The sequence below is a fragment of the Notolabrus celidotus genome, chromosome 13 (assembly GCF_009762535.1).
Source record: "Notolabrus celidotus isolate fNotCel1 chromosome 13, fNotCel1.pri, whole genome shotgun sequence".
Taxonomy (NCBI): Eukaryota; Metazoa; Chordata; class Actinopteri; order Labriformes; family Labridae; genus Notolabrus; species Notolabrus celidotus.
Window position 1 is genome coordinate 34392480 of NC_048284.1, and position 27701 is coordinate 34420180.

At 42.9% G+C, this 27701-nt stretch overlaps 1 protein-coding gene across 1 annotated transcript in view; it reads left to right on the forward strand.

Annotated features, from left to right (window-relative positions):
• The window catches only part of ptchd4 (patched domain containing 4), a 64201-nt gene that overhangs the window by 16740 nt on the left and 19760 nt on the right, over positions 1 to 27701 (forward strand). Inside the window, exon 2 of the mRNA XM_034699026.1 lies at positions 5334 to 5829. Coding sequence (XP_034554917.1) covers positions 5334 to 5829 — 496 coding nt within the window. The remainder of the gene's footprint in view (positions 1 to 5333; positions 5830 to 27701) is intronic.

Consider the following 27701-nt stretch of genomic DNA (forward strand, 5'->3'; position numbering starts at 1 on the left):
ATAAAAATAATAATAATAATAATAATACTCACAATAATAATAATAATAATAATAATAATAACAATAGTAATAACAACAGTAATAATTATTACAATTAAGAATAATAATACTCACAATAATAATAATAAAATAATAATAATAATAATAATAACAATAGTAATAACAATACTAATAAACATAACAATAATAATAACAATAATAATAATAATAATAATAATACTAACAATACTAATAACAATACTAATAAACATAACAATAATAATAATAATAATAATAATAATTACAATTAAGAATAATAATACTCACAATAATAACAATAATAATAATAATAGTATTAATAATAATAATAATAATAATAATAATAATAGTATTAATAATAATAATAATAATAATAATAATAATAATAATAGTATTAATAATAATAATAATAATAATAATAATAATAATAATAATAATAGTATCTGCCCTCTCTACATTTGTCACATTTGTGTGTGGTTAAACTATGGTAGCTGTGAGTTACTACAGTTCTGACACATCTCAGAGGAAGCCGGATTAAGTTAGCATCCTTTGGTGAATAGAAAATAAAAATAAAGTAGATTTAATCAAATAAATGAGGCTGCGGTCACGACTCTGCCAAACTGTGACAGGTCAGGAGTATTCTAAGGGAAGCTAGCAGACCTTTTGGCTTCCTGTACCATTAAAGCATAGCATGGTGTCAACGTAGCTGAAATCAAACAGCAGGAGAAAGAAATGTGCAGCTATGGAGAGTAATGAAAGCACCACTACAGCAGCAGCTGAAAATAAAACCTGATGTCAGGCCAACTCCAAACTGGAGCTGCAAACAGTGAGGAAAGAAAGAGACTTTAAATGAAGTGGCTCATTGTTTCCCTACAACTGGAGTGCAAAGAACAAGCACTCAGACGACACAATGGGGCAGTTTTGTGGAGCTGTGAGCCTGATACTATACTTGCAGAGCATTTGGGATCGTCAACAGGCTTCATCAAACAGGATGACATCATGGAAAGCATTGCACATATCACCCTGGAGGAGACTGATAGAGAAACACACATTTCTTCTCTCACTGCTGTGGAAGTGGATGACACATCAGACATTTCCAGCAACTCAGCGTCCTCATCAGATACGCTGATTGAAAGGCCGTACATTTGAACATGTTCTCTGCTTTTTGGCATCAGCTCAGGCAGAGAAGAAACAGCATGAGTTGTAAAGAGAGCCATCAAGAACTACAGTCCCACAAATCATCTGTCAGAGTAGTGACGGAGCAAGCTGCACGAGGGGACAGCACAGTGAAGGGCTGGTGTTTTTCCTCACCTTCATGACAGAGATCTGCAGAACTGTGTGAAGATGATCCAGCTAGAAGTGTACACAGAGATAGAATATAAAAAGGCATGCAGCACATGAAGGACGCAACATGCTGTGTATGGCATGATAGAATGGGACAAACAGATCATCGCACTAAGTGTCAACTTGGTCTTCCTGTTCATCTCTGGCCTCACAGAACTGCTCCTTCAAGTTCTGCTGTTAAACTGTGGACATTAGAAAATACCTCCTGCCTTGTCAGTCCTCTCAGCTCCTCCATGAGCTCATTCCTGCAATGCTCGCTCACCTGATGTCGTTGTTAGAGCCATATGTGTATCAATGTTATGTGTGGACTGTTTTACTTTGTTTGTTGCACTTGTGTACTACACACTAGGTGGCCCAATTAGTAGCAGGTGAGCTGCCTACCAGGTAGCAAACCACCATCGTCGGAATCTTCATCATCATTTTGTGCACAATAGCTTTATGCCTGTCAATTTTGTAAGTTCATAGTGGATGTAAATGTGGATTGATCCTCTGAGCCTTTATTGTGTGTCGATGTAAAATAAACCTTTTGATGTCAATGCGCAGAGTTATGACGTCATTCATTCATCCTGCACGAGGAACCGCGTCAACTTTGAGTCCCGGTACAGCAGCCCCTCAGTGGCTTATAGGTTTTGATTCATTTACAGCGCCCACTTCAATAGAGCTGCAGCCGGCTCGTCAGATTTACTCTCCATATTGTCTACTTTTAGTCTATAATGTTCAAAACGCACGTCCAATACGAAAAGTCACAGTTGATTAGAAAGTTCAGTCCTATTTCGTGATCATCAATTTGATCTTAGCTACCAATGCATTGGGATTATGCTCGCAAAGTTGTGTGCACACATTCAAACATGGCCATACAGCTGTTAGTGCTACACATACAGTGGGGCAAAAAAGTATTTAGTCAGCCACTGATTTTGCAAGTTCTCCCACTTAGAAAGATGAGAGAGGTCTGTCATTTTCATCAGAGGTACACTTCAACTATGAGAGACAAAATGAGAAAAAAAATCCAAGAAATCACATTGTAGGATTTTTAAAGAATTTATTTGTAAATGATGGTGGAAAATAAGTATTTGGTCAATAACAAAAGTTCAACTCAATACTTTGTAACATAACCTTTGTTGGCAATGACAGAGGTCAAACGTTTCCTGTAAGTCTTCACCAGGTTTGCACACACTGTAGCTGGTATTTTGGCCCATTCCTCCATACAGATCTCCTCTAGAGCTGTGATGTTTTGGGGCTGTCGCTGGGCAACACGGACTTTCAACTCCCTCCACAAATGTTCTATGGGGTTGAGGTCTGGAGACTGGCTAGGCCACTCCAGGACCTTGAAATGCTTTTTACGGAGCCACTCCTTCGTTGCCCGAGCGGTGTGTTTGGGATCATTGTCATGCTGGAAGACCCAGCCACGTTCCATCTTCAGTGCTCTCACTGATGGAAGGAGGTTTTGGCTTAAAATCTCACGATACATGGCCCCGTTCATTCTTCCCTTAACACGGATCAGTCGTCCTGTCCCCTTTGCAGAAAAACAGCCCCAAAGCATGAGGTTTCCACCCCCATGCTTCACAGTAGGTATGGTGTTCTTGGGATGCAACTCAACATTCTTCTTCCTCCAAACACGACGAGTTGAGTTTTTACCAAAAAGTTCTATTTTGGTTTCATCTGACCACATGATATTCTCCCAATCCTCTTCTGGATCATCCATATGCTCTCTGGCAAACTTCAGACAGGCCTGGACATGTACTGGGTTAAGCAGGGGGACACGCCTGGCGCTGCAGGATTTGAGTCCCTCTCGGCGTAGTGTGTTACTGATGGTAGCCTTTGTTACTTTGGTCCCAGCTCTCTGCAGGTCATTCATCAGGTCCCTCCGTGTAGTTCTGGGATTTTTGCTCACCGTTCTCATGATTGTAAATTATGGTGGAAAATAAGTATTTGGTCACCCACAAGGCTCACAATAATCCTACACATGACCCTTATGAAAACACAGAAACACCATAAAACACTTAAAAAAAGGGATTTCATATAAAATACAGAAATAATTGGCTTTTCAACAAAGATCAACTTTATTCTAACAAAACAAACTGAAGACCAACCTTTTTAGTCTTGCTTTAACTGAGTTTTATTCTTATAATAGTTTTATTTCACCTTACTTAACTTTATTTATTAACTTATTCAAATTTTAGTCACTTTTTATTGTATTTATTCATTTATTTATTTGTTATCCAGTTCAAATTTTTGTCACTTTTTATTTATTTATTTATTTATTTATTATCCAGGTCAAATTAAAGTCCCTTTTTTTATTGATTTATTTATTTTCTCTAGGTATAGCATCATAGTTTCTTTTAGTGGTTTAATATTTTAGTTTTTTATTGTCTTAGAGATGTATTTTATTTTGGTGAGTTTTATTTCCTGTGTTGAGTTTTAACATCTTATGTTTCCTCCAGTGTTTCCTCCTTAAGATATAATGAGAGCGTTTCCTCAGTTCGTTCAGCAACTTCTTTTTTGTTTTTTATTTATTGGATTTATTGATTACATTTTTATTGTTATTATTATTATGGACTGTGGGGTGGGTTTGGAGTCAAGGCTGGGGTTGGGATTTAGGATGGGGAGGGTCTTTTTAAAAAAAAATTTATTCCATTTTAAGTTGTTTTTACATACAGCACTTTGTGTTACAATGTCATTGTATGAAAAGTGCTTTATACATAAAGATTGATTGAACAAAAACAGAACAAAAGGAAATGCAAATCCCCTGAAGGAGAGGCAGACGGGCAGCTGTCCCCAACTCAAATGCTTCTCCTCTACTGCAGGCAGCAGTGGACTTTTAAAGGTCCAAGGCCAGGTGAACCTCATTTCCTTAATTAAGAGGAACCAGCAGAGGAGAAGGTGATAGATGGTGATGAGGAGGGACACAGAACATACAGACAGCTGTAGCAGGAAGTATTTGTGAATGTCAGCTGCTTACAATATTCATTTGAAAGCCTACACACAACCCTCTGACACTTCACAACATGTGCATGTAAAACTGAAAAAGGAACACTTGACAAGACTCATGTTAATTAGAAACCATTCCAGGAGACCACTTCATGAAGCAGACTGAGAGAATACCAAGAGTGTGCAAAGCTGTCATGAAGGAAAAAGGGGGCTACTTTACAGAATCTAAAATATAAAACAGATTCTGCTTTGTTTAACACTTTTAGTTCATTCAATAATTCCATATATGTTCTTTCATAGTTTGGATGTCTTCAGTATTAATCTACAGTGTTTACAATCATTACAATAAATACAAACCCTTGAATGAGAAGGTGTTTCCAAACTGTTGACTGGTAGTGTATGTATCATACTAATAGTGACTTTTGGAGTATACCTGGCATTTGTGAATTGATGTCTTATTGAAAATATGAAGAAACATGATTATATGACTCTAAAGGAACACTCTGAGATTACTAAAGGAATACTCAAAGAGTTCTTAACACATGATATAAAGGTTCATTTTAAATGTAAGTAGTACATAGTAAATACAGTGCTTTTAGTCAATGTATTTTTATACAATTTTGTAAACCTCAATATATTGAAAGTAGCTTATCTAAAGTAAGCTTAACATAAATAACACATTTAGCTTGCACTTAGTATGGTACATTAAACATGTATAGTCAGCTGCATTATTGAACCATTCACTGCTCTGCACAAATTCATGATCTCCAAACTTGTGTCTGAGCTGTCTTACATGTGCTGAACTAGTCTAATCATACAGCTGTGCAACCAATCATCTTTAACAGTCACATCCATCCACACAGCTGTGAGGTCAAACCAAGATAAACTGTGAATCAGGACTGCTCCTGACCTGTTGTAAGGAACATGTGTGATGTTTAGTGTCAGAGGAGCCTCCAGATGTTTGAAGCTGTGTGAGCAGGGGCACTAGACTTTATAAAACATGCATGTTCCTTTAAGCTCTCATGTTTTTAAATCTCCTACAGGATGGCCGTGTGTCGTTCATCGGCCACCAGCTGGGCGGCGTGTCCTTCTCACCCAACAGCCGGGACCAGCAGGTCAAGTTCGCCCGTGCTGTCCAGATTACCTACTACCTCCGCAACCATGGACCTGTGGTGCAGGATGCTATTGCAGAGCGCTGGGAGAACGAGTTCTGCGCGCTGGTCAGCCGGCTGTCTACAGCAGAGGCACCCCATGCAACTGACCAGCTCCACGTCCAGTCCCTCACCTCCTTCAGCCTGTGGCGGGACTTCCACCAGACCGGCGTGCTGGCCAAGGGGGAGGTGCTGGTTAGCCTTGTGCTGGTCCTCCTGGCTGCCACCATCTCTAGCTCCATGCGGGACTGCCTGAGGGGTAAGCCTTTCCTGGGCCTCCTGGGTGTGCTGACCATCTGCATTGCCAATGTAACGGCCGCAGGGATCTTCTTTATATCGGACGGGAAGTTCAACTCCACGCTGCTGGGGATCCCATTCTTTGCTATGGGTGAGTGAGACCATGAGCTGTGCATGAGACTGACTGACTGTGTGTGTGTGTAGGTGTGTGTGATGGTTAGTCAAGGGCCTTTTCAGGGACTGACTCTTAGATATTGGAATGATTGGGAAAGGAAATTGCAGAACTCTGATGGGCTCTCGGCTGAGGACGCCTGCCGTGACTGTAGAAGCTGCAAAACATGTAAAGTGTCCTGTTTGTGTCTCTGGATGTGTAATGTTTATATAAGTGGTATATTTTTCAGACACAGCAAAGAACAGAAGGTGTGTGTAAGCTTTGCATATTGTAGATATCACTGTTGTTGTTTGAACACACACTCAAAAGGTCAAGGCTACAGCAAAAAGCATTTGCTGCTCTCTAAACTGTCCTCTTTGTGATGCAGACTTTTTGAAGAGTGGAGGAGGAATGTAAAGGTTTTAGTTATTTCTTTCATTGTGGCAGTGTTGTAGACATTAATGCGGGTGTTTCATTAGAGACCGTGCAGGTTTCACTCACTGGGAGGTATGACAATCACCATTTTTGGGTCATGTCAAACATTGCTTTGTTCCCACATTGCACCAAAACTCAATGAAAGGAGATGCACTATTAAAAGAAATGATCTAGGTTGTCTCATATGTAGGCGTTTTTCGACCGGAGGACCCAGGGTCTAAATTTAGTTCAGGGGTAGATAATCTCCCCTGAAAAGCCCCTGCTAGGGGGGTAGTATTTTTTCAAAGGTCCTGGGACTTTCAGGGGGGCAGGGCCTGCAGTGCTGAACATGTCTGATTGGTAGATTAACCGCAGTGTTTTTATTCCTCCCTCCGTCCACAATAACATCACACACATCTGTGATTCACTTGATTTCTCTTTCTTTCATTAGTTTTTATTTGTTCTATCTTTTTTGTATGTGTGTGTACTTTTCAAAAGAAGAAGCTGTGATTCTCTTGATTTAGCAGCTTGTAACAGTAGTCTTCTCTCAGCCCACCGTGAATGCGTCTCTCCTCCCGGTGTTACGGTTTTAAAAGTGACCCTGTAAAATAGGGCTGTCAACGAATATTCTAAATTCGAATATATATTCAAATATTTAAAAAAAAAGAGATTCGGTTGTGAAAATTAATATTCGACTGTGGAAAAAAACACATCGGCGGCTGCTTTGCGAGTGGGCACCCTGCATGACGGGTCAGGGACAGGTCACAGGAGTCACACATGCACAGCGTGAAGCAGACGGCAGAGAGAAATCCTTCCGTCGACGGATCCTCAGTGCGCTCTGAACGCGTCTTTTCCTCTGTTTGGAACAGAGTGAATAAAAAGAGATCGGGCCTCTTCACATGTGGACTGTCTGATCAGCACTAACCTCTTCACATGTGGACTGTCTGATCGACACTAACCTCTTCACATGTGGACTGTCTGATCAGCACTAACCTCTTCACATGTGGATTGTCTGATCAGCACTAACCTCTTCACATGTGGATTGTCTGATCAGCACTAACCTCTTCACATGTGGACTGTCTGATCAGCACTAACCTCTTCACATGTGGACTGTCTGATCAGCACTAACCTCTTCACATGTGGACTGTCTGATCGGCACTAACCTCTTCACATGTGGACTGTCTGATCAGCACTAACCTCTTCACATGTGGACTGTCTGATCAGCACTAACCTCTTCACATGTGGACTGTCTGATCGGCACTAACCTCTTCACATGTGGACTGTCTGATCGGCACTAACCTCTTCACATGTGGACTGTCTGATCGGCACTAACCTCTTCACATGTGGACTGTCTGATCAGCACTAACCTCTTCACATGTGGACTGTCTGATCGGCACTAACCTCTTCACATGTGGACTGTCTGATCGGCACTAACCTCTTCACATGTGGACTGTCTGATCAGCACTAACCTCTTCACATGTGGACTGTCTGATCGGCACTAACCTCTTCACATGTGGACTGTCTGATCAGCACTAACCTCTTCACATGTGGACTGTCTGATCGGCACTAACCTCTTCACATGTGGACTGTCTGATCGGCACTAACCTCTTCACATGTGGACTGTCTGATCAGCACTAACCTCTTCACATGTGGACTGTCTTGTGTTTTTGGCAAATAACCTGTCAGGCCTAAGACCCTACATTGACAGTGGACTAAAAGAGCCCGACCATCAGTGACACTGGGATAAAATGCAGTTTTTCCTCTTTTTTATACAAGCGCCAAGAATGTAAGTGGACTACTTTTTCGTTTTTAACTTCAATTAATGTAAATAATATTTGCTTCAACCACTGAATGAAGCCTGCCTATATTAGGGACAAGAGTCGGGACCTTTAATTGCTCGCACAAGTCTTGTTCAGCACTCACTCTGCACATTGCGCACAGAGAGGGGGGCGAGCGAGCAAGCGAGAGGTCTACGGTCTCAGACCATTAGGTCATTTACTTGTTTTGTAATGTGTAGGTATGTTTATAGTAGTTATAGTAGTTTAGTAGTTATTTCTCCTTGTATTAGTTTGTCCACCTGTTATTGACATAATGCGCAAATATAGGTATTCGAATGGTTCGAACCTAAGGGTTTTTTTAGAGCGAATATTCGAATGTCATTTTGGAGCAATTTTGACAGCCCTACTGTAAACTGGAGACCTTCAGCTGAACGTGTCAGTGTTTGTGGAGTTTACACAGCTGTTGAAACACAGAGGGAGTTCCTGGGAATGCAAACTAGTTTAGTTTTTATTAAGATTTCTAAATATCCTCATCAGATATTTAATGATGGTCTAAAGACGTTTATGAGGGATGCATCCGGCTGAGAGTCTCCAGTTAACAGGGTCGCTGTTTAAACCAAAACACCGGCCGATCTCTGCGATCACGGCTTTTTGAGTTCAAAAGGATTTTAAAGGCGTGTTGAAACGTCTTTGCTGCTCGCGCTTATCTCCTCTCACGTGTTGATTCAGTGAATCCATCTGTGATGAAATATAGCACCATCTAAAACAGACCAGCTGAGTCTCTTCATGCTAACAGGCTAACTGTTGTGTTGCTCATAATGATACCTGCCTGTCCGTCTGCTTCTATGGTGTCATCTGTGATGAATGGCATTCCTCTTTGTTTTACTGCCCTCTACTGGTCTGGTGGTGTAGTGCATTTACTTTGTTTTTCTCCATACCTCACTGGCCTGATTTGCACAATCTACCCGGGACTTCAGCCCGCGGTCGAACTGCAGACAACAATGGGGACACAGGAACCTTTTAGTTCAGGGGAAAGTAGTTCTGGGGGCTAAAAGACCCCAGAACTCTTGGTTGAAATGCACCTTGTGTCAATCAAAAAATAAGTCCATAGTTGTGAATGAACGTCCTTCGTACAGGTCAAAACATTCAGACACATGCACACTGTGACTGGTATATTTACTCTGTTGTGTTCTTCTTCTTCTTCTACCTGATTCCACTCTCCCTCTCCTCCCTCACTCAGATATACTCTGAACATTTACATTACAGCCTGTTTCGCCCTACCTCCCCGTGTGCTTTAAGGTCACTGTATCCCTGGAGCTTTGGCACAGCTCTGCTGCAGGCTGGCTGACATAACTGAGGTTTAAGTAAGACTCAGGAACAGGAGGCTGGATCGCTTCTTGTGACCTGGAGGCAACAGAGACGAGGGAGGTGTGATATGGGGGCAGGGTGGTGAGAGGAGCTAAGAAGGGAAAGTCAAGGAGATAAGAGCAAAGAGGAGAACAGGTATGTGATGTGTAGGAGGGGAGGAGGCAGACTGAGACGGATCCAGAAGGAAGAGGACACAGTCACATGGAAAGGGGAGGAGGTGCAGAAGGCAGAGGAGAAAGAGAGGACGTGATTTATGTAACTTCATGTGGCAGAACCTCAGAGGCAGCAGATGTCCACCTCGCTCTGGGGAGGTTCTCACTGAGACACACCCCTATCACTTCATCAGTGCCACATCAGGGCAGACTCAGAGACCTGGAACAGATACTGATCCTCAGTGTGTAAAGGCAGCATGTGCCCACCAGTTCAGACATGATCACTATTTTAATCAGAGCAGATTCGGGCATTTTGAATATTGTTAATTTAAATTGTAATTACTTTGTGGTTGACTTTGTTACCGTCCAATGAGCAATAATGAAATCAACGCCCTCTTTATGTATCAGTTATCTCTTGTCATTGACAATTTAACATCACAACATCAGGTGAATCTGTGTTCCTTCAGTGCATTCTGTGATAGAAGTTGAGAGTGAATCTGGACAACATTTTTTTCTAAAGTTAATCTTTATGATGTCCTTTCTCACACGAACATGCACGAGCACACAAACACAAACAGCTGGACTCACAGACGCATACTTTTGTGTATGAAGTAAAGAAGTCAGTGTCACAATGATCTGTGGTTCATCAGCAGCATGCAGGGCTGGTGCTTGAAACCTGACTTCAAGACTCACTCAGTGGACATTTAGTTATCGCTGACACATGGACTGTTCATCAAAAATACAAGTAAACTGAAGAGAATATACAGAGTGCAAAGTAATACTAGTAAAGAAATAGGAATAGGATTTCCAAGACTCATAAGTTACTGTTATTCCTTAAAGGCCCTGTGAGGAGTTTTGAACTGGCTGAGAAACAGACTGAAAATGATACTGATGCCTCTTTATGACCTTCAATAGCAAACAAGACCATCAGCAGCAACACTGACACCTTCTCTGTTGTCCTTTTTAATGCCTGAAACCGCCCTGAGGGGGTAGGTGTCAGACCTGATGATGGACATCTTGCTTCAGAAGCCTTTATTTGACTGTTTTCATGGAAAATAATCACATTGCCTGATAAAGTTGACTGTTGAAGACAACAGGATGATGTTTTTGTTGAAAACACTACTTTTGCATGTATAGGACAAGAGATAAGAGGAGATGAAGGCGTGGATGAGCCAAAATTTCCTTCAATTAAACTGCTCCGAATCCGAAGCCATACTTATTGGCACCCCCCACCAGGTCCAATCATCCCCCATAACCACCATCACCTTTTCTGGACAATCTATCCCCATTTCATCTGCTGTCACAAACCTCGGTGTGAGACTGGACCCTCACCTAACATTCGACAACCACATCAAACACCTGTCCAAATCCTGCTTCTTTCACTTAAGGAACATTGCCAAACTCCGCCCCTCCCTCACCGTATCTGACGCTGAAAAGCTCGTCCACGCCTTCATCTCCTCCAGGCTCGATTACTGCAATGCCCTCCTCATCGGGACCCCCATCAAAAATCTCCACAAACTCCAACTAATTCAGAACACCGCAGCCAGGATCCTACTCAGAGTCAGAAAACACGAACACATCCCCCCAGTACTCTGCACACTTCACTGGCTTCCCGTCACCGCAAGAATCAACTACAAAATCGCACTCATCACCCATCAGTGCATCTATGGAAACGCCCCACTCTACCTAAAAGAACTCCTCACCCAGCAAACCCCAACCCGGAACTCACGCACTCCACATCAGAACCTCCTCCACCCTCCCAGAACCAAGGTCCGGACCATGGGAGATCGGGCCTTTTGTGCTGCTGCACCACGTCTGTGGAATTCCCTGCCCAGCCACCTCAGAACCCCACAGACTGTGGATGCTTTTAAAAAACATTTAAAGACCTTCCTCTTTAAAGAGGCTTTTAACTGATTTTAAGTACTGCTTTTAAAAGTTTGTTTTTACTGTGTGCCTGTAGCACTTTGAGATTTCTGGAAATGAAAAGTGCGTTATAAATAAAATGTATTATTATAAGAGGTATCGCTTTGTCCACAAGGGGGCACCAGAACCAATACAAAACAAAAGTTCCTCACAGCAGCTTTAAACTGAGGCTGAACAATCAGGATCCGATGGCCTCAACACTGCTGCTGAGAATCATTCATGTGAAATAAAATGATGCCAATAACAGGAACCAGCTAGAAGAGCACATGTCCCTGGATGCTGATTCTCCAGTTTATGTAATTAAAAATGTCAATTAATAGAAACACTGAAGGTCATGATGAGCGCTAACGGCCAAATTCAACCAATCCGTCACGGCACCATAGAAACTGGAGGTTTCTATTCTAGTCTATGTGTTAACTCCCGCTGGATCCGCTCTGATCTGGCAGGTCGGAGCCCTCCGGATCAGATACACAAGACTTCTATTTTTGCCGGGAATTCAGGCACCAACACAAAATGATAACAAAATTAAATGGAGCTGGAGGAAGTCTGATGTCAGGGTTTTAGAAAGATGTGTGGGCCATGGACTGTTCTATTGTCCACTGAGTAAGTTTATAATATGACCTTTAAGAAGACAGACAAAGAAAACCTTCACAACATCCTCCTCGCCAATCAGTGAGTTCATGTTTGTTTGGAGTAGAAGACTTTACTGAGAGACGGTGGAAGAATGTGTGGATCATGTAGAGATCTCAGCTGATGTTTGAGTCCTCATCCCTTCTTTGATTTTGAATCTATAAATGGCAGAAAGAAAAGGGGAATCATGCTTTAGATATTTGAGAAAGAGAGAGAGACAACATTCCTTTAGTGTAATGTGTTGTATCATCTTTTACACAAGCAGCAACCTCCGGCCGCGAGAATTGAAGCCCATGTGGAAGTGTTATAAACTGCAGTTCATGGAGCGTCCACTAGAGGCTGGCTGCAGAAACACCAGAAACCACATACACACCCATTCAAAGAAGACGGTCTTCACAGCAGAAATAAACATGTTTACAGCCTGCTTCAAAAAATGAGTGTAGGTCTGGTAACTACGGGACTAAAATACCTGGGCGTTGTAATTACACGATCTATGCGTACAACACGAGAACAGAATTTTGATGCCCTAACATCAGCTGTTAAGTCAGACTTACAGAGATGGAATTGCTTACCGTTATCTTTAGCAGGCAGAATACAGACGTCAAAATTAACATTTTACCCAGGTACCTTTATCTTTTTCAGTGTTTACCTACAGTCATGGCCAAAAGTTTTGAGAATGACACAAATATTACATTTTCACAAAGTCTGCTGCTTCAGTGTTTTTAGGTGTTTTTGTCAGATGTTTCTATGGTATAATGAAATACAATTAGAAGCATTTCATAAGTATCAAAAGCTTTTATTAAGAATTACACAGAAATCATGCAATAAGTCAATATTTGCAGTGTTGACCCTTCTTTTTCAAGACCTCTGCAATTCTCCCTGGCATGCTGTCAATCAACTTCTGGACCAAATCCTGACTGATGGCAGTCCATTCTTGCATAATCAATGCTTGGAGTTTGTCAGAATTTGTGGGTTTTTGATTGTCCACCCGCCTCTTGAGGATTGACCACAAGTTCTCAATGGGATTAAGATCTGGGGAGTTTCCTGGCCAAGGGCCCAAAATCTTAATGTTTTGTTCCCCGAGCCATTTTGTTATGACTTTTGCTTTATGGCAAGGTGCTCCATCATGCTGGAAAAGGCATTCTTCATCACCAAACTGCCCTTGGATGGTTGGGAGAAGTTGCTCTGGGAGGACGTTCTGGTACCATTCTTTATTCATGGCTGTGTTTTTAGGCAAGATTGTGAGAGAGCCCACTCCCTTGACCGAAAAGCAACCCCACACATGAATGGTCTCAGGATGCTTCACTGTTGGCAAGAGACAGGACTGATGGTAGCGCTCACCTCGTCTTCTCCGAACAAGCCTTCCTCCAGATGCCCCAAACAATCGGAAAGGGGATTCATCAGAGAAAATGACTTTACCCCAGTCCTCAGCAGTCCAGTCCCTGTACCTTCTGCAGAATATCAGTCTGTCCCTGATGTTTTTACTGGAGAGAAGTGGCTTCTTTGCTGCCCTCCTTGACACCAGGCCTTCCTCCAAAAGTCTTCGCCTCACTGTGCGTGCAGATGCACTCACACCTGCCTGCTGCCATTCCTGAGCAAGCTCTGCACTGGTGGTGGCCCGATCCCGCAGCCGTAACACCTTCAGGAGATGGTCCTGGCGCTTGCTGGACTTTCTTGGGCGCCCTGGAGCCTGTTTGGCAACAATTGAACCTCTCTCCTTGAAGTTCTTGATAATTGGATAGACGGTTGACTGAGGTGCAATCTTACTCGCTGCTATAAACTTCCCTGTTAGGCCCTTTTTGTGCAATGCAATGATGGCTGCACGTGTTTCCTTGCAGGTAACCATGGCTAACAGATGAGGAACAATGGTGTCATGCACCATCTTCCTTTTAAAGTGTCAAGTCACTCAATCATGACAGATTGATCGCCAGCCTTGTCCTCATCAACACCCACACCTGTGTTAATGTGTGTGACACCTGTGTGTCATTGAAATGATGTTAGCTGGTCCTTTTGTGGCAGGGCTGAAATGCAGTGGAAATGTGTTTTTGGTGATAAAGTTCATTTTCAAGGCAAAGAGGGACTTTGCAATTAATTGCAGTTGAGCTGATCACTCCTCATAACATTCTGGAGTATATGCAAATTGCCATTATAAAAACTGAAACAGCAGACTTTGTGAAAATCAATAGTTGTGTCATTCTCAAAACTTTTGGCCATGACTGTACTTTCCTCCCAAGGTCCTTCTTTAAATCCTTAAATAGTATAATATCCTCATTTATTTGGGCCGGCAAACATCCAAGAGCTAATAGAAGTTAACTTCAGAGAAGTAGGTCCGCAGGCGTACTAGGTTTACCTAACTTTATGACTTTACTACAATGTTCATAAAATAACACAATGGTTTATATCACCTCAACAGATTTGGTGCCAAATAGAGGCGGATTCATGCTCCACGTCCCTTCCTGCTCTCGTATGTGGCACTCTTCCCCTTTCCCTCTCCGACTACACGACTAACCCTGTTATCATATCCACACTAAAGATTTGGACACAAATCCGGCAACATTTTGGGTGGCTTCTCCTTCCACGGTCAACTCCCCTACGTGGCAACCACTTATTCATACCAGCAAAGACTGACCCTCGATTTGCTGCTTTGGAGAAAAGAGGCCTCTGTTGTTTGGGTGACTTGTACAGAGACGGTCTGTTTGCTAACAGTTGAGCTCAACTTATAATATGAATAGTACAGACTTCTTTCGGTACTTCCAACTTAGGGACTTTGCAAGGACCCATACGTTAGCCTTCCCCGTATTCCGCCTCCCTGTGGGATAAGAAGAAGAACAAAGGTACTTTATTGATCCCCAGGGGGGAAATTCAATTTTTTTCACTCGTGCTATTTTTGGACATGCTACACATATAGTTTTTTTGTATATACATACAATCATGCACACACATGCAGTGAACATGCTTAGGGAGATGTCAGAGTGAGGATACTGCCACCAACCAGCGCACCCAGAGCAGTTGGGGGTTTGGTGCCTTGCTCAGGGGCAGCTCAGCAGTGCCCAGGCAAGTGAACCAGCATCTCTCCAGCCACCAGTCCACTTGCCAAACTTCGTCCATACTGGGACTCGAACCAGCGACCCTTCGGTTCCCAAGCCAAGTCTCTATGGACTGAGCTACTGCCGCCTAGACAATGCCCTTAAAGTTAAATCCCTCCCTAGGGGACATGTCTCTTTTTTCTATGACCTCCTTACTCCCTCTGATGAGTCCATTCTAACCAACATTAAAACTAGTTGGGAATCAGAACTGCAAATTACCATAACTAATGAATTTTGGGAGAAGGCTCTGAAAGTAATTAGCAAATCATCAAGCTGTGCTAGGCTATCTCTTATTCAATTTAAAGTATTTTATAGGCTCCATTATAGCAAAGACAAACTCTCTAAGTTCTACCCAGATAAGACAGAAGAGGACATGTCCCGAACTATGTGAGTATTGGAAAGCCTTCTTTTTTAGCAATTTCTGACATCCTGGACCTAAAGATTCAGCCATCTCCTCATATAGCCATCTTTGGCAGAGCCCCGCTTGATTTAGCTACTACAAAAAAACGCAAAACAATGTGATAGCATTTGTGTCCCTGGTTGCCCAGAAAAGAATCCTCTTTCTTTGGAAGTCTTCTCAACCACCTTTATTTAGAGTTTGGCTAAACGATGTTTTAACTCTGCTAAAATTGGAAAAGATAAAATTCACCATCAGGGGCTCATCGGATACATTTACTGGAGGCCTTTACTTGATTATGTAATAATAATAATAATAATAAAGTTTATTTATAAAGCACTTATCAAAACAGACGTTACAAAGTGCTTAACATCATAAAAACCCACAATAACAAAGCAAGGAGGGGGGGGGGGGGGGGGGGTATATGGGCTGGCAAGACAATTTAAGCAGAAAAACCAAAAGAGAAACTACTAAAAGCAGTTAAAACAATAAAACAATTAAAATCAGTAAAACAAATAAAATCAGTAAAACAATAAAACGATGAGTGAATAAAATATAGATTAAAAATAAATGTAGCATCTTGGATAAAACAATATTAAAGGAAGGCCTTTGGATAAAAATGTGTTTTCAGCTGTGATTTAAAAGAAGATACTGATGCAGCTCTCCTGAGATCCTCCGGCAGGTCGTTCCACAGTCGAGGAGCCTGCACAGTAAACGCTCGCTCACCCTTAGACTTCAGCTTTGTAGTGGGAACTTTAAAGGGGACGTATCACGCTTTTTTCATCAATATATATTGGTCTAAGAGGTCCCCAAAACATGTCTTTAAAGTTTATGCTCAAAAAAACACTGAAATCAGATTTTGGTCTGCCTGAAAAACCCACTTCTTCAGTCCTCCTCAGAACAGTCTGTTTTCTCTCTGACCACGCCCCCTCAGGAAGTGGATGTGCCTCGGCTCTCCAGCACGTTGATCTAATGTTTACATGTTGGCTGAATATACACGGCTGCTCACAGATCGCGTTACTTCAACACTCTGAATCTGATCCACAATCTGATCCTGACGGAGAGGCGCATGTAGCAGGACCTTTCTGAACCATTGGTCACAGATTTAGTGTTTCTTGTTGTTTTATTTATCAGTATGTAGACGTGTGTCTTGGTACACAGCTACGAACATGTAGCTATGTGGCTATGCTAACTAGCGCTAGCACTTATCCATGATAAATAAAAATCATCCACTAGATCTTCAAATCTGCAGACGTGGGGAGTAAAACCGACCTCTACCAGAAAGGCAGCAGGACCTTTTATGAAGGATTGGTCATAGATTTAGTGTTTCTTGTTGTTTTATTTGTCAGTATGTCGACGTGTGTCTTGGTACACAGCTACAGCTACGACATGTAGCTATGTAGCTATGCTAACTAGCGCTAGCACTTATCCATGACAAATAAAAATCATCCACTAGATCTTCAAATCTGCAGACGTGGGGAGTAAAACCGACCTTTGTGTTTATTAAGACAGCCTACAACTAGCATGCCTCCCACCTAAGCTCCTTGTTACCACACATTTGTGCAGGTAATGAAAAACAGAGGAGGGGTTGAGTTGTATTTTATACAGTCTATGGGCTGAACAAGCTCTGAGCTCTGACTCCGTGACAGACCGGATATTGTTGTGACGTAACAAAAACACTGAAGTCTGAAACGGCTCGTTTCACACACATTTACAGAAAGGTGGTGTAAGGGCCATTTCAAGATGTTTGTGTGTGTGTTTGTGTGTAGGACATTAAGTTGTCCACTAGGGGTCTCCCCTGTCCAGTGCACATGCATATTTAGGTAGGAACCTTTCACCAGGTATCAGGTGTTGCTAGACGGGGAACACAAAAAGTTTTTTGACCGCAACGTGCCGCAACGCCAGGACGCTGGCAAGGTGTAAATGGGAATTAATTACGTTTTATGGTTTTGATGGACACTGTGTTGGATCTTGTATGTTGACACGGTTGGAGAAAGGACGATGAACAATAAAACATTCGTAAATTGCAACCCGAAGACGTCAGGATCTTATTTCCACAAGACACACAAGCAAGAGCGCGTCAACTATATTTAAGCCCGTCTAGGCAGCCCCTCAGTGGCTTTAAGTGTGAGGCTTGGCCGCTATATTCAAGTCAAAAAACTATGTTAAAGGACGCTGGAGGAGCTTCATCACAGCGGCGATATATGTCGGCAGTTTCAGCTGAGTGGACGCTGTAAACGGACATTCAATCACCGGAGTTCAGCTGCTACATCCAGCTACTGCTATCGGCTACAGGACGCCACGGATTGCTTCCAGCTCGGCGGAGAATCAGCACGTTTTCTTCCCTCGGATCAAATCCCTTCCACCAGTGTGAGGACAACAGGAGCAGCTATCCATACGCCGGCGGAGGATTCGTTCACCAGGATCATTCATGGCGCCCAACGTGAGGTATGTGTAGCGCTACTAGTTATGAATGGCCATTCATGTTGTGTGCACACTGTTCGGGACGTAAATCCAATGCATTGGTTGTTGAAGATAAATGACAATTGACTTGTCGACTTCTTTCGTGGTTCTAAATTATGGATGCGCGTGAAACCGCGGACATGCCCGGAGAGGGTATTGCGCAATCAGCTGATTCGAACATTAACGCGGACAGCGATGATACGCGAAGGGACAAACCAAAACGTGTTGTAAAGTTAACTGCTAAAGCTTATGCCGACAAGTTGGAAAAGGTACAAAATGACAGGAAAGCTAAGCTAAATAAGGCTAGTAATATGAGAAAAAAGATACAAGAGCTTATGCTAAAAAGTGATAAAAAATCAGAGGTGCAAAATGCTCTTGATGAGCTTGTCAATTTATGTGATGAAACAAAAGGTGTTCAATGTTCTTTGATGGGTTTGTTACCTGAAGAAGAAAAAGAAAAACATGACATTTGGTTCAAAGCAAAAATGATTGCAAATGATGAATTAATTTCCGATGTGAAAGTGTGGTTAAAGTGTTCTGAACAACATGTATTTTATGGTAAGGATGAAAATGGTGATGATGAAGTAAAACCAGAGGACAGTGTTTCAAATGTTGCAAGCAAACACACAAGCAAAAAGAGTGCATGCAGTGGAAAATCAAGCACTACGTCATCTGCAAGAGTCAAAGTAGAGGCAGACAGAGCTGCTTTGCTTGCCCGTGTTGAATCTTTGAAGAAGATGCATGCTTTGGAGGAACAACAGCAACAACTACAAAGGCAAAGAGAACACCTTGAGCTGGAAGCTCTGCTAGCAGCATCAACTGCTAAACTAGCAGTTTTTCAGGCCTCTGAAGTTTCAAGTGTTTCAAAGGCATCGAATGCACTGAATTCCTATTTGCAAAGGGAGAAAAGGAAGGAAGCGACTGCAAACAAGCTAAATCCCCTGGCAAAGGATTACAACCCTGAAAGCCAGAACAAACTGCAGCAAAGTCAGGATTGGACGTTACCAACAACGTACCCAGCACCAACTGTTACACAGCCTCCTGCTTTCAGTACACAGGCTGCGGAGGAAAGGCAACCCCCTGCGTTCAATGCCCAGTCTATGGAGGAAAATCAGCTGCCTCTTTTCAGTTCGCAGCATGTGGATGAAAGACAACCTGGAGGTATTTTCACCATAATGCAAAGACAAAATGAAATTACAGCAGCTCTTGTCCAACAACAACGATTAATGACATTACCAGCAAGAGACATTCCAGTTTTTGATGGAGATCCTCTACAATATATCTCCTTTAAAAGGGCATTCGAGCAAGGAGTGGAGGAAAAGGTTGGCAGTGCTGATTGTTTGTATTACTTGGAACAGTTCACGAGAGGACAGCCTAGGGAGTTGGTACGTAGCTGCCAACACATGCTACCTGGTCAAGGCTATGATCAAGCAAAAAGGCTGCTACAGGAACACTTTGGCAATGAATATAAAATTGCTACTGCATATATGGAAAAGGCATTGGCTTGGCCCTCAATAAAACCAGAGGATGTGAATGCTCTACAAGCCTTCTCTCTTTTCCTGCGTTCATGTTGCAATGTCATGGAGAAGCTGCAGTACATGCAAGAGTTGAATATGCCAAGCAACATGAGAGCAGTGATGGTTAAGTTGCCATTCAGGATGAGAGAGGGATGGCGAACTGTTGCATATGGCATACTGGAGTCATCTAAATGTAGAGCTTTGTTCAAGGATTTGGTTGCATTCATTGAAAAACATGTAAGAATTCTATCCGATCCGTTATTTGGAGACATTCGAGACCCATCATCTGGAAGTGCTGGTTCAAAGGTTGTCAACAGATTGCAGCCACAGTCAGGAAACAGAGTTACAGGAAACAGCTTTGCCACCACCATTGCTCCTGTGCAGTCAATGGAGAACTTCAGAGACTCAAGGGCATTCTCAGATGCTCATGGTTCTACAAGGTCTAAGTGTAATTGTGTGTGTTGTTATCAAAGTCACTCATTGGAAGACTGCCAGCAGTTCAATAGGAAGAAGCACAGAGACAAAATAAGCTTTCTAAAGGAGAAAGAGCTGTGTTTTGGCTGCTTATGTCCAGGTCACATGAGTCGTGACTGCCATGAGCGCTTGACCTGCAGGAGTTGTGGTCAAAGCCATCCAAGTGTACTTCATATTGACAGAAGAGATGAAGCTAACACAAACACCGAATGTGCTGAAGAGCCAGTAGCATGCAACATCACAGCATCTCATACAGTTTGTGGGCACACAGGGGCCGGAAAAGAGCGCTGTCTTCTTTCTATCCTGCCAGTCCAAGTCAAGTCCGTCAAAGGAGACCGGATAATAGAAACGTATGCCTTTTTGGATCCTGGCAGTACTGCCACTTTCTGTTCGGAGCATCTCATGCAACAGCTCAATCTGACTGGTAGGCAAACCCGCATTCTTCTGCAAACTATGGGACAGGAAAGAGTCGTTCCAGCTCATGAATGTACGGGCTTGGAAGTGTCTGGTTTGGAGACCAACCTCTTTTACAAGCTCCCAGAAGTCCTCACCCAGAAGAAAATGCCAGTGAGTGCAGACAATGTTGTGACCGAAGGAGATCTGGTGAAATGGCAACACCTGTCAAAGGTACGAATCCCCAGCATAAAGGCTAATGTGGACCTGCTGATTGGAAGCAATGCACCCAAGATGTTGGAGCCTTGGGAGGTCATTAATAGCCTTGAGGATGGCCCATTCGCTATAAGGACAGCGCTTGGGTGGGTCATAAATGGACCTTTGCAAGGAAAGGTGAGCAGCTGGGAAACAGAGTGCCATTCAGCAGTTGTCAACAGGATTTCTGTGTCTAGGTTCGAGGAAATGTTGAGTGAGCAGTACAATCATGATTTCAACAAGAGAGATGCAGAGGAGAAAGAGGACATCAACTTCGTGGAAGCTGTGGAAAATTCTGCAATGCTTGAAGATGGTCACTACAGCCTGAAATTGCCCTTTAAGAAGGAAAATGTGGCTATGCCCCACAACTTCTCTGTGGTGAAGCAAAGGGTACATAGGCCTGAAGAGGAATGGCCAGCGAGTGTGGTGGAGTCTGCGATAGGAGCAGATGACCTGGAGGTCAAGAAGGAAGTCATGGTGAATGCTATTGAAGTGGACAGCTCACCTGATGCCACTAGTCGGCTATTGGCCTACTTTTCCGATTGGAGGAAGCTAAAGGTAGCAGTTGCATGGTTCCTTAGAGTGAGAAAGACTCTTGTGGAGATGAGTCACCGGGGGCGTGAGCCAGACGCTTCTGATATCAGCAAACCAAGGCTGGACAAAGTCATGTGGCAGAAGAAGCGGCGTCCAAGAGGACAAAATGTGTCAACGGAGGATCTGTTGGAAGCTGAGGCCATTTTAAATGATCGGCCTATCACGAAGCTGTCAGATGATCCAAATGATCTTGAGCCACTCACTCACAACCATATCCTCATAAAAGGAAAAGCATCATTGCCACTTGGATTGTTTCAACCGCATGACCTGTATGTAAGACGACGATGGAGGCAAGCGCAGTACATCTCTGATCTCTTCTGGAAACGTTGGATAAGAGAATATCTACCCTTGCTGCAGGAAAGGCAAAAATGGAACCAGAAGAGGCGGAATCTGGAACCTGGAGACATTGTCGTCATCATGGATCCCACTGCCCCAAGAGGCTCCTGGCCACTCGGAAGAGTCTTGGAGGCTTTCCATGATAAAAAAGGATTTGTGCGCTCAGTGCGTCTGAAGACAAAGTCTAGTGTCCTTGAAAGGCCTGTGACAAAGCTATGCCTGTTACTTGAAAACAAGAGTTACTAGGTCATTCGATGTATTCTGTGGGTTTTGGAATATGCGACTAAAAATGTGGTAATGCATGTTCCTCATTGTGTCATTTTGGTTATGGCTCCTTACTTTGTAAATATTGGAATTGTTATGCCTGTAAGTCATTACAATTAGGGGCCGGTGTGTAAGGGCCATTTCAAGATGTTTGTGTGTGTGTTTGTGTGTAGGACATTAAGTTGTCCACTAGGGGTCTCCCCTGTCCAGTGCACATGCATATTTAGGTAGGAACCTTTCACCAGGTATCAGGTGTTGCTAGACGGGGAACACAAAAAGTTTTTTGACCGCAACGTGCCGCAACGCCAGGACGCTGGCAAGGTGTAAATGGGAATTAATTACGTTTTATGGTTTTGATGGACACTGTGTTGGATCTTGTATGTTGACACGGTTGGAGAAAGGACGATGAACAATAAAACATTCGTAAATTGCAACCCGAAGACGTCAGGATCTTATTTCCACAAGACACACAAGCAAGAGCGCGTCAACTATATTTAAGCCCGTCTAGGCAGCCCCTCAGTGGCTTTAAGTGTGAGGCTTGGCCGCTATAGGTGGAGAAATCAAAAAAGGGGCAGAATGGATTTTTTTCATTCTCGGGGGGTTTGTAGACATGCCAGGGAAACATATCTCAGGTAGAGAACCATTAAAAAGTCAATTTTGCAGGATATGTCACCTTTAAGGAGGTTCCTGCCTGAGGATCTGAGGTAGGACGCCGCCCTCCCAAGGAGTTGACCCCATAGACAGCAGCGCTAATTCAGTACCTTCTCCTTACTTTTTACCTACGTGCCCCCGTCCCTGGTGCCTGGTGGCTGCTCCCCCCCCCCCCCCCCCCCCCCCATTGGAAACCTTTGCGCAGTGAGGGGTGGGCGCCTGGAGCCGACACGGGTCATGTGGACAATGCTGGCTGATTTAGACTGTTTCTGACTGGAATGCAGGCAGCAAACAAAACTAATATCAAACTTCTTATGAACGACATCTTGTATTTCTATTTATTTACCTATTTATTTATGTCTGTACCACATATTACTTGATTGTATTGTATTTTATTTTACATTTTGTTTTCTTAATTTGAGCTGGGGTTTGAGGGAGTGGGGTGGTGGCAGGGCAGTTGTGTGTGTGTGTTTAAAAAAAAGAAAAAGACTTAACTATTACACTGTATTGGTTGTACTGGAATAATTCTGCAAAAACAAAATTAAAAAAAAAAAAAAATACAAAAAAAGAGTGGGAAGCAGCTGGGCCAATGAAAGAGAAGGGAAATCACATCTAATTCTGTCTCATAGAAATTCCTTTTGTATGTTACATAAATGCCACAATAAAGGATCTTTTTGGAGATGATCTTTGAAGATAAAAATAAAAAAATAAATAAATGAGTGTAGGTCTGAATAGCTCATTTCTCTATCAGCACACACTAGCTCGACAGCAGTTAGATTGAGTTCCATATTTCCAATATGGCGCCCGCCGATAATCGGCTTCAAAACAGAGCTTCAGAAACAGACGGCTGACGTCATGGATACTACGTCCATTATTTATACAGTCTGTGGTTTTACATTTATTTGAACCCTTTTATGTTATCTTTGTGCTAAGCTATAGATCCACAGACAGACAAACACAAAGCTAAACTGAGTGCAGTCCTGGTGACGTACCCCGTAGAACTCATCATCTTGTCTCAGAGAACTTATCTGCATATGTTCCCTTTGCTTCCTCTCAGCTCTTGTTCTTCTCATCTCATCTGGAGCCTGAAATAACACTCAGGATCACAATGTTCTCTTTCTAACTAATAGAATAATTATGTACCACAGGATTATTCTAGCTTTCTTTTTGTAGTTAAACTGGGGACACTGTTCTTTTAAAATTATAATTAATATTCTTTATTGTTTTTACCAAAAGAGTCTCCAATTATGGAAAGCCCTACGTCTGTGTACTTGGTTTCGGTTTTGTAAACATCTGCAGTGAGAGATGTGTCAGAGTGAGTTTTTAGAGATGTGTCGGATTATTCTCTTCTGTCACATTTTTAGTAAGTATTTGACAGTGTGTTATTTTAATGACAGCAGCTGGTGGTGTCATGAAAATAGCTGTTTTCTTGAGTCGCAAAATGCAGGAGAAGAAAAGATTTAAACCAGGGGCATCAAACTCATTTCAGTTCAGGGGCCACATACAGCCTGAGTTGATGTGAAGTGGGCCGATGTGAAGATGAGAACAGATGATTAACAGGACACAGCAGTGCTGGTGTTAAACAGTCTGATTGCAGATGGGATGAAGGACCTGAGGTAGCGCTCTGTCCTGCAGGGTGGGAGTCTCAGTCTGCTGCTGAAGGAGCTGCTCAGGGACCCCACAGTCTCATGCAGGGGGTGAGAGGGATTGTCCATGATGGATGTCAGTTTGGCTAACATTCTCCTCTCACCCACCTCCTCTATGGAGTATATTTTGATGCCTTTTACACATTTCATTCATTGAATAACAACATTAACAGATCCGCGTCACCATCATCACTAAAACCTACATATTCTATTTGAATGTGTGTCTGTGGTGAGTCGTTTCCACTAAGCTGTCATTAAAAGATAAAAGCTTGTCTGAAAGTTCATCAAATATTTCATCAGCTTTGTCTCACCGTCACATTTCTCCAGTTTCTCCAAGGGAAGAGGAAACACACGGGCCGTATCCTAACGTGTTTGTCTGGAGGTAAAAACCAAAGTAACATCAGAAGACGTAAATCAGCAGCGGAGCAAAGTGACAGTCAAGATTTCAATGTTTCTAACGCTGTGCAGAGTCACTGAGTGTAATTAAACTTGATATAGACTGCTGTACGACGCACACGGAGCGCAGAGACACGGCCCCGGCTGCCTCACACACTGATCACATCTCCCTCACCTGCATGTGTTTACTGTGTTAATGAGAACAGTGTGGAGTAAAGACATGACCGGCTCTCACAGTTATTATCTTACATATCATCATAATCAGTCAGAGCGCAGGCCAAGCTGCACGGGATGAAACACATTAACACTTATATCCAGGGATCAAACTTCTGTCAGATAATATCAGAGAGAGGAGATCTCTGAAGGACGTGAGCTCTCTGTAATGTGAAATAAAAGTCTGTGTCCTGTAAACATGAAACACTGCAGTGAGACATGTGCATAATGATGAATGGTGGATGCTCTGGCACTGCTGACGGATACACGCTGCAGCAGCGACGTGGAGTCACTCGACATTTTTATGTATTTTTATTTGTATTGTGTCCCTCCTGCAGTAAGAAACAAACAATAAGTGCTCTCTCTGCTTCATTCACGAGGACCACGGTTTGTGTGTCAGAAACTTTATTCTCTCCATCTTCCTCTCTGTTGTTGCCGTGACTCACCGTGAGAACCTTTGATCTTCCGGTTTATTTGTCTGCATAGGCAAGGCAAGGCAAGGCAAGGCAAGGCAAGGCAAGGCAAGGCAAGGCAAGGCAAGGCAAGGCAAGGCAAGGCAAGGCAAGGCAAGGCAAGGCAAGGCAAGGCAAGGCAAGGCAAGGCAAGGCAAGGCAAGGCAAGGCAAGGCAAGGCAAGGCAAGGCAAGGCAAGGCAGCTTTATTTATATAGCGCATTTCATACACAAGGGCAACGCAATGTGCTTTACATTGAAACATTAAAAGCATTGGAAACAGTCAGACAGGCATAAAAGAATATAATTACAATGACAAATATAATAAAACAGAAAAGAAAAGGATTATTAGAAATATATTAAAAATTACATTAAAATTTTAATTTAAAGTGAGTTAAAATGAGCTAAGATAGGAAGGCAGTGGTAAATAAAAAAGTCTTAGTCTTTGATTTAAAAGAGGTGAGAGTTGGAGCAGACCTGCAGCTTTCAGGGAGTGTGTTCCAGATATGTGGTGCATAATGACTAAACGCTGCTTCGCCATGTTTCCTTCTGACTCATGGGACTGAAAGCAGACCAGTACCTGATGACCTCAGAGGTCGAGGTGGTTCATAAAGTAGCAGCAGATCAGCAATTTATTTTGGGCCTAAACCATTCAGTGCTTTATATTATACAGACAGGAAGCCAGTGTAGGGATCTAAGAACTGGAGTGATGTGGTCTACTTTTTTGGTCCTTGTTAGGACTCGAGCAGCAGCATTCTGTATGAGCTGCAGCTGTCTGATGGACTTTTTAGGGAGTCCTGTAAAGACCCCGTTACAGTAGTCTAGTCTGCTAAAGATAAATGCATGGAGGAGTTTTTCTGCATCCTGCTGAGACATAAGTCCTTTAATCCTTGATATATTCTTAAGGTGATAGTAGGCTGACTTTGTAATTGTCTTAATGTGGCTGCTGAAATTAAGGTCTGAGTCTAAGACTAGACCAAGGTTTCTGGCTTGGTTTGAACATTTCATCTGTGCAGATTGCAGCTGAGCAGTAACCTTTAACCTTTCTTCCTCCAAAAACAATCATTTCAGTTTTTTCTTTGTTTAACTGAAGAAAGTTCTGGCTCGTCCAGTCATTGATGTGTTCAATGCATTTACTCAGTGTTTGTATGGGGCTATAACCCCCTGGTGATATGGTGATGTAAATGTGTGTGTCATCTGCATAGCTATGGTATTTTATTTGGTTGTTTCTTATTATCTGACCTAAGGGGAGCATGTAGATGTTGAATAGCAGAGGCCCCAGAATGGATCCCTGAGGTACTCCACATACGATTTTCATCCGCTCAGATGTGTATTTACCTATAGACACAAAATAGTCCCGGTCATTTAAATAGGACTTAAGCCAATTTAGTACTGCACCAGAGAGTCCCACCCAGTTTTCAAGTCTGTCCAGTAGTATCTTGTGGTCAACTGTGTCAAAAGCAGCACTAAGATCAAGTGATACCATCCATCCATCCATCCATCCATCTTCTTCCGCTTATCCGGGTCCGGGTCGCGGGGGCAGCAGTCTCAGCAGGGAAGCCCAGACACTCCTCTCCCCAGCCACTTCCACCAGCTCTTCTGGGAGGATACCGAGGCGCTCCCAGGCCAGCTGAGAGACATAGTCTCGCCAGCGTGTCCTGGGCCTTCCCCGTGGCCTCCTCCCAGTCGGACATGCCCGAAACACCTCCCCAGGGAGACGCCCGGGAGGCATCCTAACCAGATGCCCGAACCACCTCATCTGGCTCCTCTCGATCCGGAGGAGCAGCGGCTCTACTTTGAGCCTCTCCCGGATGTCTTTCCGACTGAGCACCATGGCCTCGGACTTGGAGGTGCTGATCCCCATCCCCGCTGCTTCACACTCAGCTGCAAACCGTCCCAGCGCGAGCCGGAGGTCACCGCTCGATGGAGCCAATAGGACGACATCATCTGCAAAGAGCAGAGACGGAATCCCAAGGCCACCGAACCGGAAACCCCCCGCCACTTGGCTGCGCCTAGAAATTCTGTCCATAAAAGTTATGGACAAGTGATACCAAAACTGAAATTTTGCCATTGTCTGTGTTTAAATGAATATCATTGAGGACCTTGACTAGAGCGGTCTCTGTGCTGTGATGGGAATCCTGATTGGAAGACATCAGAACAGTCATTTATCATTAGATAATTGTTCAATTGTTGAAAAACAGCTTTTTCAATAATTTGACTTAAAAAAGGGAGGTTTGATATCGGCCTATAGTTGTTCATTTCTGATGCATCTAAATTGTTCTTCTTCAGGAGTGGTTTAATTACTGCTGTTTTCATGGCCTGGGGGAAGACACCTGAAAGAAGAGACATGTTGACAATTTGAAGCAGATCTGAGGTCATGCAGTCTGAAACCTTTTTGAAAAATGGTGATGGTAGAATATAAACGCTGCAGGATGAGGATTTCAAATGTTGTATTATATCTTGTAGGTTTT